General features: G+C 41.4%; 2 protein-coding genes across 3 annotated transcripts in view; one reads left to right on the forward strand and one right to left on the reverse strand.

Annotated features, from left to right (window-relative positions):
* The window catches only part of CEP83 (centrosomal protein 83), a 121,542-nt gene extending 119,599 nt beyond the window's left edge, over positions 1-1,943 (forward strand). For both annotated transcript variants that reach the window (XM_060112274.1, XM_060112273.1), the window contains 2 exons: positions 139-328; positions 1,305-1,943. In XM_060112274.1, the coding sequence (XP_059968257.1) occupies positions 139-328; positions 1,305-1,409 (295 nt within the window). In that variant the 3' untranslated portion in view covers positions 1,410-1,943. The remainder of the gene's footprint in view (positions 1-138; positions 329-1,304) is intronic.
* A 3,627-nt stretch (positions 1,944-5,570) lies between these two features.
* Positions 5,571-18,096, reverse strand: part of PLXNC1 (plexin C1) — a 145,859-nt gene continuing 133,333 nt past the window's right edge. The window contains exons 24-31 of the mRNA XM_060112917.1: positions 16,868-16,922; positions 14,491-14,522; positions 14,061-14,168; positions 12,752-12,915; positions 10,858-11,005; positions 7,000-7,140; positions 6,831-6,905; positions 5,571-5,675 (exon numbers count right to left, since the gene is read on the reverse strand). Coding sequence (XP_059968900.1) covers positions 5,571-5,675; positions 6,831-6,905; positions 7,000-7,140; positions 10,858-11,005; positions 12,752-12,915; positions 14,061-14,168; positions 14,491-14,522; positions 16,868-16,922 — 828 coding nt within the window. The remainder of the gene's footprint in view (positions 5,676-6,830; positions 6,906-6,999; positions 7,141-10,857; positions 11,006-12,751; positions 12,916-14,060; positions 14,169-14,490; positions 14,523-16,867; positions 16,923-18,096) is intronic.

The raw sequence follows: 18,096 nt of genomic DNA on the forward strand, positions 1-18,096 counted from the left end.
TTATGTGTATATTATATATAGATAAATCTTATAATTTAGAAATCCTTCTCTTCCAATTAAAATTATGTTGTATGACTCATACCGTTCTTCAATAGAATGTAACTGTATTAAACAACAGAAACACTTTTTCTTTTTAAGACAAAATGTTCCATTTGAAGAATATACAAGCCTTCAAAAAAGACTAAAGGATATACAGAGAAGACATAATGAATTTCGAGGTTTAATTTTGGGTCCTAACATACCTTCAACAGCATCCATCAATCCTGTTAGCTTTCAGTCACCAACTGTGATCCCAGGCATGGAACTATCCTTTCCTCCTCATATGCAGGTATGAGCATTTATTTTAGGGAAAAAAGTTAGATAAATATTTCCATAAGTTTTTACCTGTTTAAATAGTTAAAAACCTAAATCTTTACCAGAAAAATCTGCTGAGAGGCATAGTGGATTTGAGTCTATCCTATCCTTTAGTGATGGTGCTAGGAGTAAAGTCTCCTATTGGGCAATTGAAAGGAAGAAGCTTAACTGATAAGTCTTTGAATAACTGTTGAGTTTGTAGTCACTCATACAATACTAATTACTACCAACATTTACGCAAATGTACTGCACTATGTATTTTCCATACAATATTTAATCCTAATGAAAAATGCTTTGAGGGAAGGTATTAGTATTCCCAATTTGCAGGTGAGGAAGCTGAGTCAGAGAGGTGAAGTGACTTGACTAAGGTCATAGCTAAGTGAGAGTTGAGTTTCATACCTAAATCTAATTCCAAAACCTGAGATGGTTCTACTTTATCAGATCCCTGAGATGTTGATGGAATCAAATTGATTGGATGATTTTCAGAAGATGAACTGTTATTAAGCAATGACATTTTGTAATGTTGTAAGCACTGAAGATTTTTAATGTTGTAAGTCACTGAATTGAATCTCAGACGAAGTGCTTTGTTTATATGATAAACTGCTATTAAACTCTCAACACATTAGAAAGTTGCCATATAAGTACAGCTGGGCCCTACATTACTATTATCTAATTCACTCCCGGTGAATTTTACACCTAGAGAGGAACAGACTTTGGGTTTTTGCTGAAGGCTACAGCCAGAGGCAGGAGAGAAGCAAGGACTAGTTGGTAGTCTAGACCATGCTAGTGTTCTTAGACTGCTAAAATGGTCATCCTTTTGTTGCCAGATGTTGCAGGCCTGAATAAAAGAGGCACTGAGGCCACTGCCTAATGGTTATTTTTCCACCAGTTTTTCTAACAGTCTTTTTTGGTGTGCTTTTTCTTTTTTTTCCTCTTTCTGTGCTTTTAAGGAGGAGCAGCATCAAAGGGAACTCTCTCTACTTCGCAAAAGACTAGAAGAACTAGAAACAACACAAAGAAAACAACTAGAGGAACTTGGATTTCCTGGGGAATGATTTTCTCGGAGAAAAGGCAGATTAAAAGGGATGAAATCAGTGACTCAGTAAGGCTTGAAGTTTTAACGTATGTGGTATTTAGATACTTTATTACTGTTTGCCAAAACACTTGAATGTGCCTCAAGGGAAGGTACCAGTACATGATGTATTGAAGGAACGTCAGGATTTTAGGGTTATACTAATGATAAGTGAAGCACTAAAGCAGATTCAGAGATATTTAGACTATTATTGACAACCCTTTGAGAATGTGAAATAAATGAACAAATAAAAGGAACTCATTAGGGAATCAAGTTTTTAAATTATTTTATTAATCTTTCTTTGAATTTTTTGGCATTTTGCCTAAAACATGCCCATCTTGAATTCCCTCTTCCTCTTCTTTGAGATGCTTGGCAATAACAGGGTCAGTGAACATTTTCTGGTTTACTATATATGAGTTATAAACCTCTAGTTTTTGAAAAATGACAATTTTAAAGTTAGTATAAAAAAATAAAAAAGATATCTAGATATATAAAACACTACCTTTTCTAAAAGCTGTGTGCACATAATTTATTAAAGAGCTTAAATATTTTTCTAACTGCATTGTTTTGTGTTTAATTTTGTTTTAACCATACAGTGTAGAAGATCTCACTAATTTTGGCTTCGTTGGGTTAGGATTGATAGAAAATAACAAAGTACAAATAATTAAATCCTGTGGCTGTATAAAACAAGGGCCATTCATTGTAAAACTTGAACCCAGTGGGGTCCCTTTAGAAATATTGCTGGTTTTTAACTTTGCCTCCTACTGTTTTGGTCTAACCAAACTGTTATAAATGTTTTATTTCTTTGTGTCCCTAAGTATGCCATCATTTGCTTTTTTTTTTTCTTTATAAATTTATTCGTTTTCAGCTGCGTTGGGTCTTCGTTGCTACACGCGGGCTTTCTCTAGTTGCAGGAGCAGGGACTACTGTTCATTGCAGTGCGTGGGCTTCTCATTGCGGTGGCTTCTCCTGTTGTGGAGCACGGACTCTAGGGGTGCGGGCTTCAGTAGTTGTGGTGCACGGGCTAAGTTGCTCCGCAGCATGTGGGATCTTCCCGGACCAGGGCTCGAACCCGTGTTCCCTGCATTGGCAGGTGGATTCTTCACCACTGCGCCACCAGGTAAGTCCCCATTTGCTTTTTTTTTTTTTTAATTTTATTTATTTATTTACTTATTTTGGCTGTGTTGGGTCTTCGTTTCTGCGCATGGGCTTTCTCTAGTTGCGGCGAGCGGGGGCCACTCCTCATCGCGGTGCACGGGCCTCTCACTGTCAAGGCCTCTCTTGTTGTGGAGCACAAGCTCCAGACGCGCAGGCCCAGTAGTTGTGGCTCACGGGCCTAGTTGCTCTGTGGCATGTGGGATCTTCCCAGACCAGAACCCGTGTCCCCTGCATTGGCAGGCAGATTCTCAACCACTGCACCACCAGGGAAGCCCCCCACTTGCTTTTTTATGTAACATTTTTAAGGCATTCTGCTAGAATAACTTCACATCAACAGGCAAAGCTCAGGCCTGCCAGACTAAGTGGAATGTTCATTATGCAGAAATCTTCACATTCAAAAGTCCAAGTTAATTGATAGTGGAGGCCAGAAGTGAAATTGCGCAGCCTTAACATCATTTAGAAGAAACTAGATTTACTTGCTATATATATAGCTGCTAATTTACAGAGCATATACAGTGACACTTTGTTTTTGAAAAATAATTTCCATGGAGCCACTCAGAATTTAAAAATCTATTATAACTAGAAAATTTGAAGGAGGAAAAAGACAAAAACAGTCCACATTTACATCAAAATGTTTATTTTTGGATATAGACATTTAAAACATTCATCTCCAAGAACGGCTTCAATCAGGTATACAATAAGAAATAGACTTTAAATCCCTAATACAGAAAAAGGTAACAGAATTAATTTTTAAATGCTGCTGTAGACACTAGTGTTAGAAAAAGAAAGTTGTTTATAAATGGTTTTGCACCAAAAAAATATGCAAAGAAACTTGAAAATAGACAATGTTTGCCATTTGTTTCTCTGGTTGCTGTTTAATATAGACCCAGTGACTGATTGTCTTCAGCACACATCTAATTTGGCCATTTACTGCATTTGGCTAATGTGATCCAGATAGTGCTTTTCACTGGAGGATTGACAAACACGCTACATACATTAGTGAATCTTCACACCACCTCAGTGAGGTAGGTTAGAAATATTATACAGAAATTGAGGCACAAAGAGGTAAGTGACTTGCCCAAAGTTCCCAGCAGCACAGTCCCTGGAAAAGAAGGTAAGTCTCCACACAGGACTCATGTGCCAGAGAGCTGGACAGGGACACCCTCATGTAGCATTTACTGAATACTTAGATAAAGCTGTAACTGATCCTTCGAGATTTCTTAGCATTTCTGTACCCTAAAGAAGGGAAGTCTTCTGGGCAACTCTCCTACCCTTGGCTCTCAACTCTCCTACTATTCTCTTGTGAACCCCTTCACATCAAGACTGTAGCAGCCTTAGATGGGGACCAGACCTCTCACCTTTATAAGTAATCTATTTGGTAGTATTTTTGAGGTGTGTCCATTGGACAGATAATAGTCAAAAGCGACAGGATTGGGAAGGTGCCTATCAGGGCAATAAATGCTTATTTTCTCTGATCAGTTTGTGAGGTGTCACCTCTCACTCTTTACCAGAGAGTGAGGAGCACAAAGAACTGCATTCATTTAAGACAAACTCACATTTAAATCCTGATATCCCATACAGTGTTGGTAAATGATTTTAAGGAATGTGTGATCAATGTTTTATTTGCTACTTGAAAAAACTTCTTTTCTCAATCTGGGATTTGGAGCACCAAGGGTAAAGGTGCCACAAGGAAAGTTTGAGAGTTGCCAATTACACTTTTTACTTCTGGTTTAATAGAAGGAAAACACAGTGGTATTAAAGTTGGTCATGAGCAGCAAAAATTCAGGAATAAAAAATCAGCAATAAAAAGACTACAGTATAACTAGATAGGGAATTCTTTTAAAAAAAGGCATGAATAAAACAGGGTTTTTTTTTAACTCTTGTGAGGAATACTCTCAAAAAGTACATCGTAAGACTAAGATACCAAGTTGTATACTAATATTTTTCAGGCCATGGGCCTCAAATATATATATTCATATATAATACTCCAGTGTGAACAGCAATTTCATGAAATGTAAAATGTATTTTTTTAAATCACACACAAGTATTTATAACCACAGGGTTCACCAGAAATCTAAAGCAAGGAGATAGTAATATAGAGATGTAGAATTACTCTTCCACAGACAGTTCTGATCGAAGTGTTTAGACAGAAATAAGCTACTGATTTTTTTTTTTACAATAGCCAACATGTCCACTATCAAATACATTTAATATGAAAAAAATTAAAATGAAGAAAACGTACAAACTTTAGAGTGTCTGGGTAAAATGCTGTCTCATTTAAAGAAGCCCACTCCCTCTCCCTCTCCTTGCTTTAGAGTTCCTTAGTGAAATGGAGGTGAGTTTGATGGAGTACAGTCGGTGACCACTGAAAAACACGAGCCCTTTCAACAATGTTGCAACACTGTTAGTTTTTGGTTTAAAAACACACACACACTCACAAATGCTAAGTGTACACACTACCAAATTCTGCGGTCAGCTTTTCCAAGAACTACCGGGGAAAGTTTCAATGCTGCAAGTCCTCAGGTTGCCCTAACACCCCTACCTTGTTTCCAGATGACTCATTTCACACTTTGTTTTGATCACTGGCAATGTCCCTTGTCCGCAGAGGTGCAGTGTAGTCACAAGTGCTACACAGCTGTAGTTTTCAAACAAAACCACGTCATATCATTGTGCTTAAGTGGAGACTGTAGTTACAATACTGACCCTTGCTTACTGGCCCTGTATTCTCTGTGAACAAGGAGGCTGTTTGTGACAACCACTCCAACTCTATGTACAGAAGCGCTCCCACAGTACACACACAGGCACAGTGCTTGGTATGCTTTCTAAAAGCTGTGCGTGTGCCTTGCTCTCTTAAAAAAGACAGTGCTCAAAGTGGAACCTATGTGCAAACTTAAAAAATTAACGACACAGAGTAGTAGCTTAAGCAGCCATTTTGCTCCTAAGTCGTCTGAAGAACTTTACCAGATTAAGCCAGGCCCCAGAGTGCTTACATCCACTTGCATTTCTTCTTTTCATCAAATAAGACTTTTACATGCAAGAGTTGTTTCTGAGCTTCTTCCAGCCCTCGTTCTCTTTCTAGTTTATTTAGAATCTGTTGACAATTAGAACAGTTATTTTAGATATGGTGGTTTTAGCATTACAATTGTTTTTTTTTTTGCATTCATGATGCTGTGAGTGGTAAAATCTGTATGAAACAGATGCCAACATTTTCTTCAATCATTTACATACTCACTTTGCAAGTTGTTTTGCTAAGTCATTATCACAGGATCAACAACGCTTAGGTTTAAAATAGAAGCTCACAAGAAATACCAAACTATTTGCTTACAAATATGGGGCCAGAATTTCAAGGCCCTGTTTTATGCATTATGTTACAGCCATTCCAAGCACAGCAAGCATTCCTGGGCAGCCAACATGCAGGCAAGTATTTCTTCTTAAATGCAGCAGGCAGGGGCATCCTGGTCAGAGACGTCTACGTCCCTCCCCTCCCCTCCCCTCCTGGGCAGTGTAGTCCCTCCCTCCTCTCCCCTCCCTTCCCCAGTGCTTCCCTTCTAACCCCTGACCCCTGGAAAGAGGGATGCTTATCATGTTTAAGGAACTCATTGCCTCTACCCTACCTTAGTGCTTCACTTGATCTTCAAGTAGCAAATGGAATTGGTGAGCTATTCTCACCATTGACATGGATAGCCTGTCCCAGCATGACTGAGTGGGGGGAATCAGGGAAGGGGGAATTAACATATTTGCAAACAGCGCATCTGATGACTGTGTCTGTGTGAATTCCCAAAGAAAAAAATCCAGATTAAGGAGGATTCATCATAAAGGAGAATGGTTTACTGAAATAGTTGCTTAAGTTAGAAATATGTCATACTTTAACCACTGCATACAGAACCTAGGCGATTTAACAAGCTTAGCTTTCACTTTAGCAGATTACAACCAAGCATAAGCAGGCCCCTTTTATTAGGACCACTACGTACTCATCAAAGTTAACTATGCCAGTATGGCTATAGGCCCCACTAACTCAAATGTAAATGCCTGGTCCAAAGGCGAGCAGCATGATAAAACTATTAGGGGCAGCAGCCACGTGCAGGGTCTGGCTTGGTGCCAGGGTCCCCCACCTCAGACAGGCTTCCTGGCCTCCCTTGCTGGCCGTTTGGGATGCCAGAGCTGTCCTGAGACCTACAGAATGCTTTATAGCCCAATTCTGGTGACTGATTCATATCTGTTTTTTTAATGTTATTTAAAATCTTACCTCATCAAAATATTTTACGATGTATTTGTAGATTTCTGTCAAGGCCACTTCTTCATTAAATTCATTTTCATGTTTCTTAAAGAAATAAAGCCTTGTTGAGAGATTCTGAAATGGCTTTTTTTTTTTTAAAGAAATATCCAAATACAGTCTTTTTACTTTGTAACAATACCTTAGATTCCTGAGTTAAGAATTCTTCCATCTCTGAAGATGACAATGGAGGCAAATCCCTGATTGCTTTGTAATAAGACTTGACTTCCTCTTTGTAGGTTGGGATATCCTTGGCATAGAGAAGTTTATTAGTTGGTGCTTCCTGAAAAACAACCACCGCCAAAAGAGTTTTTAAAAAACCATGGGGAATTTATAAGAGTACCAGTATAGCTGAACCTCCACCACTATTATCTCCTGGTAACAAGGATTCTTCATACAGTAGGCCTTCATAAACGTTGTTGACTGCATGACTGACTGCCATCCAGATAGTTCTGGTGAGTCACTGTTATTTTCAGGCAGATTAAATGCTAATATATTCTGCCTTCCTCTCATAAAAGAACTGAAATTATTTTTGCATGATTTTGAGTTACTGTAACAATGGAACGTATTTCAATCATAGTTCATTACTAATAGTTGTAAAAAGCCTGAATTAAAACATTTGCTCTCATCCTCACCCACCAGTGAATTCTGGCATTTATAAAAGGTTTGAGTGTAGGTCTGATTGAGCCCTTTATATAACCATGAACGTGGTAAGTAATTGGCAGTGGCAGATTTTTCTGCTTGTCCCTTCTATTTTATTAGATTATAAAGACCGTCCAGTGTCCTCAAGAAAGAGCATGGTCATTAGTATTGGTGGCTCTGATGTCTCATTTTGCAAAAAGTCCCTGGCAGTTTGAATGTTTTTAAGTAATTTTAACAGTGATATTAAAATTTAAATGAAGATTTGTTTTTAAAAGTTATAATTTTGACAAAATTAACATCTACTGTCAAAGAAAAACTAATAGTCAATCTAAGAAAGAAATGGAAAGATGTATTCAGGCCAATCTGAGGATTATGACCCAGGAGATAGCCTCTCAGAAAGCTGTTAGCACTGTTTGGAAGAGGTAAGGGGGGAGGCCTGTATATGTGATTTGAGGGAAGGGGGCTGTACGGTCAAATGCACATCTTGGTTGAAGTTTACTGCTATTTGTGAGGAATAGATATCTTAGAAATGCACTAAAACCATTAACTAAGTATGGGAAGATTCAAGACACTGAGTTCATAAAATTTTCTCTTGAAAATATCTAACTGAGGGTTAGTTCTGCCAGTTTTCCCAGAGCACAAAATGCCTCATCCTGATCTTTGCCTTGAATTCCTTTCAGGGTGTATTATATAGGTCAGTGACTGCAGTGGCTAATGACTTGATTCTTATAGAACTGGATGATGGGCATCATTTTTTATTTGACCAATGTTGGGGAGGCACTTCATGACTGGGAATGCTCATCCCCAGATCAGATGAGGATTTCATTGATAGGCCACTCACTGTGCTATTACTGAATGAGGTAAGCCCCATTAACAGTAGCCAAAAGCCTCTGGACCACCTGTCTTATTAGTCTATTATGGTCCAGGTTCCCTCCTGTTGCTTCTTCCCACATCTAGAATTACACTATTACAATCACTGATATTTGGTCAATCATTTCAAGTCACCTAGTCATCATCATTTTTATTGGAGGCTCAGTCACACATTTGGTAATGCAAGAAACAGTCATCTTGTAAAATAGGCAGAGCATAAGTAATATAGGTAGTAGCATTAATCAGGTCATAAGTATTTAAGCTAAGAGCTTCCATTAGGTGCAGCCCAGTATCTCCCCAGGTCATCTGACCAGTCTGTTCTGCACATATAAGGAGGGTGGTGGGTCATCGTGACACCTTACAGGATTGAGAAAGGAATGTTATCTTCTAAGGAGTTACACAGCTAGTGACAAAAGAAGAAAAATTGATCTTTATGGTTCAGCAGGTGTTTCTGCCATTGGGGAGGTCTGGTTAATTCATAAAGCAGGTGCACAATGCACGCTAGAAGAGAGGGAGGAGGCCCAAACAAAAATTTGCTTAAATTTTTCTTGTCTAGGAATATGTATTTTTATTGCATCACTCCTCAGGGAAGATAGGTGAGTTAATGATAGGCCATTCAAGCCATCAATACATTTAAAAATGTACTGTGACACTGGCCCTATCTATGGCTTGATGAATCATTCTGAAGGATGCCTAGACTGAGATAATTGCTGAGATTTTTTTTCACCTGTCAAGTTTAAGTAGAACCCACAACTCATGTGATCATTCATTCAATAAAGATTTATTTAGCCAGGGACTGTGGGTAGGCATTGAATGAAAAACCAACCAGTACCTGCCCTTAAGAAGCTTACAATCTATCAGGGAAGACAAACTTACACAGTGCTTACTAAGATACGAGTAATTCATAGCAGAGTGTAGAGCAAAGAAAAGGACCATAGAGTTAGACATACGATCTTAAACAAGACTTGTAACCTCTCAGAACATCAATTCCTCATCTATAAAATAAGGGTAATAGTATGTACTTTATGGGGTTCTTGTGAGGATTAATTGAAATATGCCAGGAACATAGTAAGTAAGCAATAACAGCCACTTTTTACTATGGATAAATAACCAGTTACCTGTCTTTCCGTGTATTGCATGCTAGGAAGAACTTTACTGGTCAAAAGAAGAAAGCGCATGGGGAATCCATCAGGGGAACAGTCACAGAGTAGGTATGTTTAGACTAATCTGATTCTCCTACAGTTTCTGGTACACATTAGGGAATCATGTTTCTTGAATGAATGAATAAATAGGATTTTACTAGACAGAGGGATTATGAGACAGGAAAGGGATGAGCAAAGGGATGTGAAAACAAGCTCATGGTAGGTTTGGGAAAGCTAAAAGCCATAGCATAGAAGGCAGAAGGATTGGGCAAGAAAACGAGGAGGCCAGAAAAGAGACCTGAAGCCCAGTCAGGAAGGGCCCTGTGGCACCGTGAAGATTGTATCTGGTGGGTAATGGGAAGTATCTGCAATGTTTAGCAGGAGCCTGACAAGATCAGAGTTATGTTTTAGAAAGATAACCTGAGACACAGTGAAAGGGGGATGAGGCAGACAGCAGGGGCCAGGACACCAGTTGGCAGGCAGTTATCCCAGCGGAGAAGGGATGAAGGGATAGGTCAGAGGAGTGAGAAGAAAGGGACAAGTGAGTAGTAACCAGTTGGAGACACAGGTGGGAGGAAGAAGGAGTTGAAGGTAATGCCAAGGATTCCACCTTCAGCGACTACACAACGCTAGGAAAATAAAAGTCAGAAACAGGTTCGGTTTGCGGTGAGTCTGGATTAGACTAGGAGTGTGAGGCACCTATATGACACGTCCCTCACACTTCATTCCAGACACACTGAACATCCTTCCACCAAAGAGCCACTGCTCAGCATGGAAAGATTTTCTAAACCCATGAGATACAGATACTGCTCAGTTTAATATATTTCTGAGTACCTGAATAAGACCAAAACATCTCTTTCAAAGTTTCCTCTATTTTTCTCTTTTTTTTTTTTTTTTGCCTTTTAGAGCTTTTGTTCAGCAAACCATAGGAAAAACAATATTGATTTGATTGTAAACTGACAAACTAGAGGTATTAGAAATCTCAGGCAAGATTTTCTTCCCCATCAGAAATTGGTTGTATTCAAATACACACTTTGAGGTATATTCAGATGGAATTAATTTAGGCAAATTTCAATAGTTTCATACTTTGGGTTCATAGTTTATTAGCGCCTGTAGATTTTTCTAGGAAACAAAAACAAGGTTTTCACAGGCAGAGTCTGCAGTAGGGTGGAGATAATCTATTTTGGTTTTCACTTAAACTAGATGAAAAGTAGAAATAAATGAGAGATTTTTTGAAGAAAAGCAAATTTTCAGTGACTATCACTGACTTTTTAGCTGGCATGGTTTATTATTTGAATGTTTACGAGGAAGACAGAAATACAGGAGATCCTAAAGCTGGGCCTTACCTTTCCAAGTTGCTGCTCTGTGAGGGAAAACGCGTCCATGAACGCCTGGGCGATCACTGACAAACAGCCATCTATGTGTGGTGTCTTCTTAATGTCAAAGACAAACTGAGGGTTCTTCAGGATATTTACCCAGAAGCGAAGAGGGAGGCTGTTCCAAAAGAGAGAAATCTCTCTTCAAATACAGCCATTCATATGAGGCAGATGCTCTGTTTATCACAGTTTGTAAACGGGTGTTTTTGTCCTTGTCTTTGAAGTATGCAAGTCTGCTTTGCCAAACAGACCAAGCAACAGAGGGCAGCGTCACTCAGAACAAGAAAGGGTTAAACTGTCAGAGCTGCTGCAAGAGAGGCCTGGGAAGCCGGAAAGCGGCCCTTGACAAGACAAGAAGTTTCTCCACAGAAAGTTCCAGATTCGATTAGATAATGGTTACCAACGAGAACATCTCAGCAGATCTCTAGAACCGGACCTCTAAGTGCTACGCCCTGGCCTAAGCCACTGTCGTCTCACCTAGATTATTACTCCCCAGTTCCCAACAGTTAATTCTCCCACAGGTACTAGCAATCCTCTTAACTCAGAATCAGGTCCCGTGTCTCCTCTGTGGCTCTCCATCCCTCTCTGGAGAAAACCCCTGCATGATCTAGGCCTGGGCCCTCATCCACTACTCTTCACCGTACTCGGCCCCAACTCCACTGCCCTCTTCGCTCCTTCATGCATACCAGGCAGGCTTGTGCCTCAGGACTTGGCTTTTGTCCGTCTTTCTGAAAGGGTCTTGCCCCAGACGGTCTCATGGTTTGTGCCGTCTTTGAAGACCTGATCCAAATGTCATCTCCTGAGGCCTCTGGCCACCCTATCCTGTCTCTATCCTTTTTTCCCCACTCTGTGCACTGCACTAATCGACTTCTAATATACCACAATTTACCTGTTAAAATGCAAGCGCTGTAAGAACACGGATTTCTGTCTATTACTTTATCTCCAACACCTAACAAACAGTACTTGGTATACAGTCGGTACTCAGATATTTGCATATGAACTTGGAAGTCATTCAGGGTCCTGTGGCCTAGCTAATTCCCTCCACCATATGGGCTGGGGACTCTCAGTAGCTCTCCTGTCCTGACTAGTGCCCCTGCTTGTGTGCTACTGTCTTCACAGTGAAATTGTTGCCTGCAGCACCGGAGCTTGGTGTGGGAGAAGCAGTGCCTGGGAAGGAGAGGCTAGAACAAAGGGAGGGAGGGAGCCAGAGTAGAGAGTTAGGATAGACCTGGAGCTTTTAACACTTATTTAAAATGGTCTAACCCCAATGCTTAGAAGGGCTTGAGGTTGCACTGAGAAGTTCTATTACATCGTAACTAACTCTCATTCACCTCATGCACAGAGTATCTCAATTAGAGGTAATGAGCTATGTTCCTTTACTGAGGAGAAATTTTAATTTGGATGCCTTGCCTCAGCTTAAGGTAAAGTATTAAAAAACAAAACAAAATACAACCCTTTGACTAATTCTCATGGCATTTGATCAAATAAAAGGAGAAATTTCTGTACAAAATAGCTTGGAAACCGCAAAGAGTAATTCTCTGAGGGACAAATTTAAGAGTCCTCTCTAATGGAAAATTGTATGATAAAACCACAAAATATTAATTTCTCATCTTTTACTGGTCAAGCTAAACTTGTTTAAAGATAATAGAGTTTATTTTCTTTGTCCTAAAGACTAGGAGTCTCAGCACAGGAATGGTTTTGATTATTGTTTAAAAATAGTAACAGCAAGAAACTGCTTTGACATGATAGCTTACCAAGCCAAAAAACTCTAAGGGATAAATGAATCCTTCTGTAACCATCCATGCCCTTCTTTTAGTTAAGATTCTGACCCAGGTTCTTGAAATCACCTACTGTTTGTTCCCACCTGTTTGTTTTCCAAATATGTACAACATCAGGATCTGTGATTTTTTTGCTTTCAGCCTGGGCATCCAAAAAGTCAAAAAAGTATTTTATAGCAAACGGGGCTCTGCTGTTTGGTAAACTCCAAATACTTCTAAAAAGTTTTTCGAGCACAGAGTGAATTGCCACCTGAAAGACAGAGCACATCAGACTTGGAAGATTAAAAAGATAGGGTGGTGGTTTTGAAAACATGATGAAAAATAAAATCTAAGTTACAAAACAGAGAAAAACAAGCTGAAGAGAAAGTATGTAAAATCGTCAAATGAGGCCAACACTCACAGTATTAGACAAAGGTCCTGAAAATCCATGCCCAGGTTTAGATCTGCTTCATAAGCTTCTTGCTGATAACACTGTTTAGTCAACAGGGAGGCTATCTTAGACATCTCTAGCAGTTGAAATGTAAGTTGGAGGTCTGTATACATAAACCAATAAGCCCCAGACGTTTGGCTTTTATTACGTTCAGCCTAGAAAAACTCAAGTGATAGTGCTCGGTTCCCAGAACTTTTCCTGTTGCATGTATTTCCATCATAGGGTTTTATTGTGTACTTTCCAAAGCATTTGAGTGTTTTACTAAAACCAAATGGGCAGAGCTCTGTGGGACAGATGAGAAAATCAAGAGGCTCTGGCTGTCCTCTACCCACTAAACAAATCTAAGCTCCAAGCAGATGCTCAGCTGTAATCTGAAGAAGCAGGCCCATCAGAAGACTAGGGCCAGGTGTAGAAAATAGCATTTACATTGCTGGTCATTTCAGAAAAAAAAAAAAAGCATCACCACAGACTTCCATTAATCCCACTAAAAGCCAGATAAAGTAAAATTTGCTCCCAATTTGGTATTCCATGGGCTTTCATATCTGACACTTTTATATGTGAACAGAATTCTTAATTTTAAAATGACCTCCCCCCCTCTTCATTTTATTTGCAATTCAAAGAGGGAGTTTTATCGCTTACCTAAAATAACAAGTAAACAAAAAGGAATAATTATGCTGTCCACCTAAAAATATAACAATAGTGCAATGGTGGGTAAAGGGACTGGGAACAATATTAAATCCCTGACTGAAGATGTTATGGTGGAAATTTGTAAAGTGCTTTATCTTTGCAGTTTGTAAAAACAGAAGACGGAGGGGGTAGGAAGCGTTTACAATTTAAACTTTCATTTTGCTTTGCTAGAAGGCACAAGGGATTTGTAGCATTTTCACACTTCAGTGGAAATTAAGTCAAACACATCATACACCCCCAAGGTAGCCGTTAAAGCGCTCCCAGAACAGTAAGTTTACCTTGGTCGACAGCAGCTTTGTCAGATACATTTCTTTTACTTTGAACTTGTGCTTCCCTCGATGTCTCTTTCCCTGCACATCTTGGAATGCTTCCGAATCTGGTAAAATCTAAAGGGAAGACAAGAGTAGAAGAAGCGTTACCCAAGGAGACCGTTCGTGCTGCAGAAGGCATCCGCTTCAGCAGGAGCACAAGAAAGCCCGAACTCAGGGCTTCCCTGGTGGCACAGTGGTTGGCAGTCCGCCTGCCGATGCGGGGGACACGGGTTCGTGCCCCGGTCTGGGGGATCCCACGTGCCGCGGAGCGGCTGGGCCCGTGGCCGCTGGGCCTGCGCGTCCGGAGCCTGTGCTCCGCAACGGTAGAGGCCGCAACAGTGAGAGGCCCGCGTACTGCAAAAAAAAAAAAAAAAAAAAAAAGAAAGCCTGAACTCACCAAATGGCAGTGGTCTTCTGAGTATTCCACATCTGAACGCCACAGAAAGAGGGAGAGAAACAGTCCATTAAAACAACAGCCACGGTAACTGGCCTTCTCATAAGATGCCCCATTTGTGCTATAAACAGAAGAGGTTACTTGAGCCCTCCTACTTGAGCTCTTCATAGCTACACTTCGCCCCCTTGCTGTGTCTTAAGACCTTAAGAACAGTATGAAGACAGGATGGGCCAGGGACTGGAGTGGGAAGCAGGTTCCCTGTCCCTGGAACAGAGGCTGACCGATCACTTGAGAGTGGGGTAGGAGAGGTTCAGGTCAGCTAGAGCTGGGGCACCTACTGTGTGCCAAGGGCTACTAGGCAAACAGCAATGAATAAGACAGGCCTAGCTCTCACCTAGTGGAACTCACATCCTAGCCAATGAGAGAGACTTACTAATTACACAATTTAATTAATATCCTTGTGATAAGGACTGTGGAGAAGAATTATATGCTAGGAAAGTATCTAACAAGAGACGAAGCTAGCCTGGGAGGTTCTCTGAGGAAGGGGTGTCGGGACTGAACCTAAATGAATGGATAATAAGCCAGGCCAGTGGGGGAGGGGAACGGGTACAAAGGCCCTGCGGTGGGAAGGAAGGCGACCCCTTCTAGGATCTGAGAGAAGGACAGCACAGCGGAGCTCACAGAGCAGGTGGGAGAGCAGCACAGAGTGAGGACAGTCTGGGAAGAGACGAGGTTGTGAAGGGAGTGGCAACTGCAGGGAAGGGAAGGATTAAAGCACTTGGTGTTTTGTTTTGAAGATGAGAGAGACTAGAATACCTTGAAATGCTTGTGGAAACATACAGTAGCGGGGGAGGGACAGCAAGTGCAGGTGAGAGGAGAGACCACCGGTGCTGTAGGAATGCTCAGAAGGTCGGAAAGCATGGTGGGATCCACAGCCCAGGTGAGAGACAGGCCTTGCTGGGAGGACGGGCAGCCCTGGAATGTCAGGGGAGCCAGGAGGAGGGAATGGCAGAGGCAGGGAGGGAGGGTTAGTGCCCGTTGTTGAGGGAATTCCGATTTCTGTTTTCTCTGTGAAGCACTGGGTGAAGTCATCTGCTGATAGTCAGGGGAGCAGGGGGTGGTCAGAGCTTCGAGGAGAGAAGGTGGGATTCTCGGTTGCCTCGAGAAGCAGAAGCACGGGGGGAACAGGCTATGTGGAAGGTCCTGGTCAAGACGGGGATTTACTGTGACTCCAAGTGTGCTGTCTTGGGCCTTTCCCCTGTGGCTGCCCAGCTGTAGGGTCAGGAAAGGTGAGAAGGATTCATCCAGGGCTGGGCTGGGACTGTCACACAGTGGGTGATGAAAGACAGAGGGGCAAGGGTTTGGAGGGTGATCCAGTGTCCACTGGATTGGACAGGGAGGAAGCAGAGGTGGTGCTGACTGCCTCGAAGTCCCATGAAGTGATCCAAATGCAAGATCTCCAAATAACAAGCTCTCAAAAAACCAGTCATTAAAGCCTAAAATACATAGCCGCCCTCTGCAAGGTGGTTTCTCACTATAGCCTGACGTAATGATGGATGGGGGAATGCGGGGTGGGCAGGGTTCCCCACGGGGTGTCCTACAACCCACCAACCTATCCTATTTAATTGGGAGCCCCGCATTCTTCGTTTGCACTCACCAGGTGTTGGGACCTACCAGGCTGCTCCTAGCACTGAATCCAGGAATCAGAAAGCCCCACCTCCAGCTGTGTGTGTGAACAGGTCCTGTTGGTGAGGCCCACAACCTTTCTGGGGGCTGAAGACTGACTGTCTTGGCATGGATATATAATTTCTCTGGAGACAAACCTGGAACCTGGACCTAGGGATTTTCTCAAGGCACTGTCACAGTGTTTTCCTGCCCCGAGGCTGACGGGGAGGTAGAAGAGAGTTCAGAGACTGGCCTAGTAACTTTTCCACAAAGCTCCCTCTGTAGTTGGTCTGTCACTAGGAGATTTGGGCTAAGTGAATTATCTCGTTTGTTCAGAGCTTCCAGGGCTGTGTGATAATCTGCAGGCTTCCCTCAGCTTGCCAGGGGGATCCCCTCGGTTAGCCCCCATCCTACTGAGGAGTTAGAAAAAAGTTACAATGGCTAAGATTCTGCCCTGAGCTTAGGGTGGTTAATGACAGCAACTTCCTCAGTGTCGGGCAGCCGAGGCAACCACTGTTTACAGTTTCCTGTCCCCCTCTTTGCAGGGTTCACATTCTTAGGATCAGAAACAGATCGAAAGGGCTTTCCTCCACTCTTTCAGAGAACTACCTGGCAACAACTCAATCTCATCTTTGTGACAGTACATCCAAGAGGCAAAAAGTGATACTTTATAAAGTGGGGTGAGAACAAAGGTTAACAGTATTATGTCTGTTACCTGAAGTAAAATTTGCTATCTTCTTAAAAACTTTTATAGTGGATCCATTTGATATCTGAAAGCAAAGATAAAAAATAGATGAGTTTTCAAAATTTAATGTATTTCTCAACTTTACCCAGGAATTAGATGGCTGGGTGGATCTTATATTCTCTCACTTATTCAATCAAATATTTATTAAGAATTCCTATGTTCTGGGCACTGGAGGCTGGGGCTATAATCATGAGCAAGACACTGTCTCTGCCCTCAAAGAGTCTGCGATCCTGTGAAGGTGGCAGACCAAGGCCGTGAGATGCAGGGAGGCAAGTGCTCAAAGGATGCTGTGGGGCCAATAGGAGGTGGGCCAGCCCTGGACCAGGGGTGGACCCAGCTGTGCTGGGAGGCGCCTCAGCTTCTAGGGGGCAGGAGATGTTTGGGCCATTTTCATTTTGGGGGTTACTACTGTATTTAGAAATACTGAAACAAGTTTTCAAAAACTAACCTATAAACTGGTGACAGAGAAATTTCACATCTAGGTATACACCTGTACATATCCTGAGATAAACTTTGTAAACACCCCGTACTGGAAATAACCATCAACAAAGGATGAATAAATAATTTGGGTATATTCATAAAACAGGCTATGATAAAACAATGAAAGTGAGCAAATTACTGCTACATGCCACATGCACAAACCTCACAGTGATGAACGGTGAGCCAAAGAAGCCTGACAGAATGGAATGCATACTGTGGGATTCCATTCACATTTAGCTAAAACAGTCGAAACTATGATTTAACTGTTTGGAGAAGAGAAGGGGGGTGGTGATTAGGAACGTCCAGGAGGGAGCTTCTGTGGTGCCCACAGTGCTCTATTTCTTGATCTGAGTGGAAGTTATAAGATGGGCTCACTTTATGATAATTCATCCAGTAGTACACTTACAATTTGTTTTCTTTTCTGCAGGTATTATTTTTTAAAAGAAGCTTGTACAAATCATAAAGTTGCACATACTTTTAAATAAAAACTTTAAAATTGAAACATGACTTACAGGAAAGTGCTCATAGTAAGTGTACAGCTCAAGACTGTTCAACTTAAGTACATACTGTATAACCACCGCCCACATCAAGATATACAATTATATTTCAAGGTCCCAAGAAGTGCCCCTATTATGCTTCTCCATCAGTAACCACCCCATCTTCATCCAGGGGTAATCACTTTTCTGACTTCCATTGCCATTGGTTAGTTTTATCTGGTC

Source organism: Mesoplodon densirostris, chromosome 11 (genome assembly GCF_025265405.1).
Source record: "Mesoplodon densirostris isolate mMesDen1 chromosome 11, mMesDen1 primary haplotype, whole genome shotgun sequence".
In the NCBI taxonomy this organism is placed as follows: Eukaryota; Metazoa; Chordata; class Mammalia; order Artiodactyla; family Ziphiidae; genus Mesoplodon; species Mesoplodon densirostris.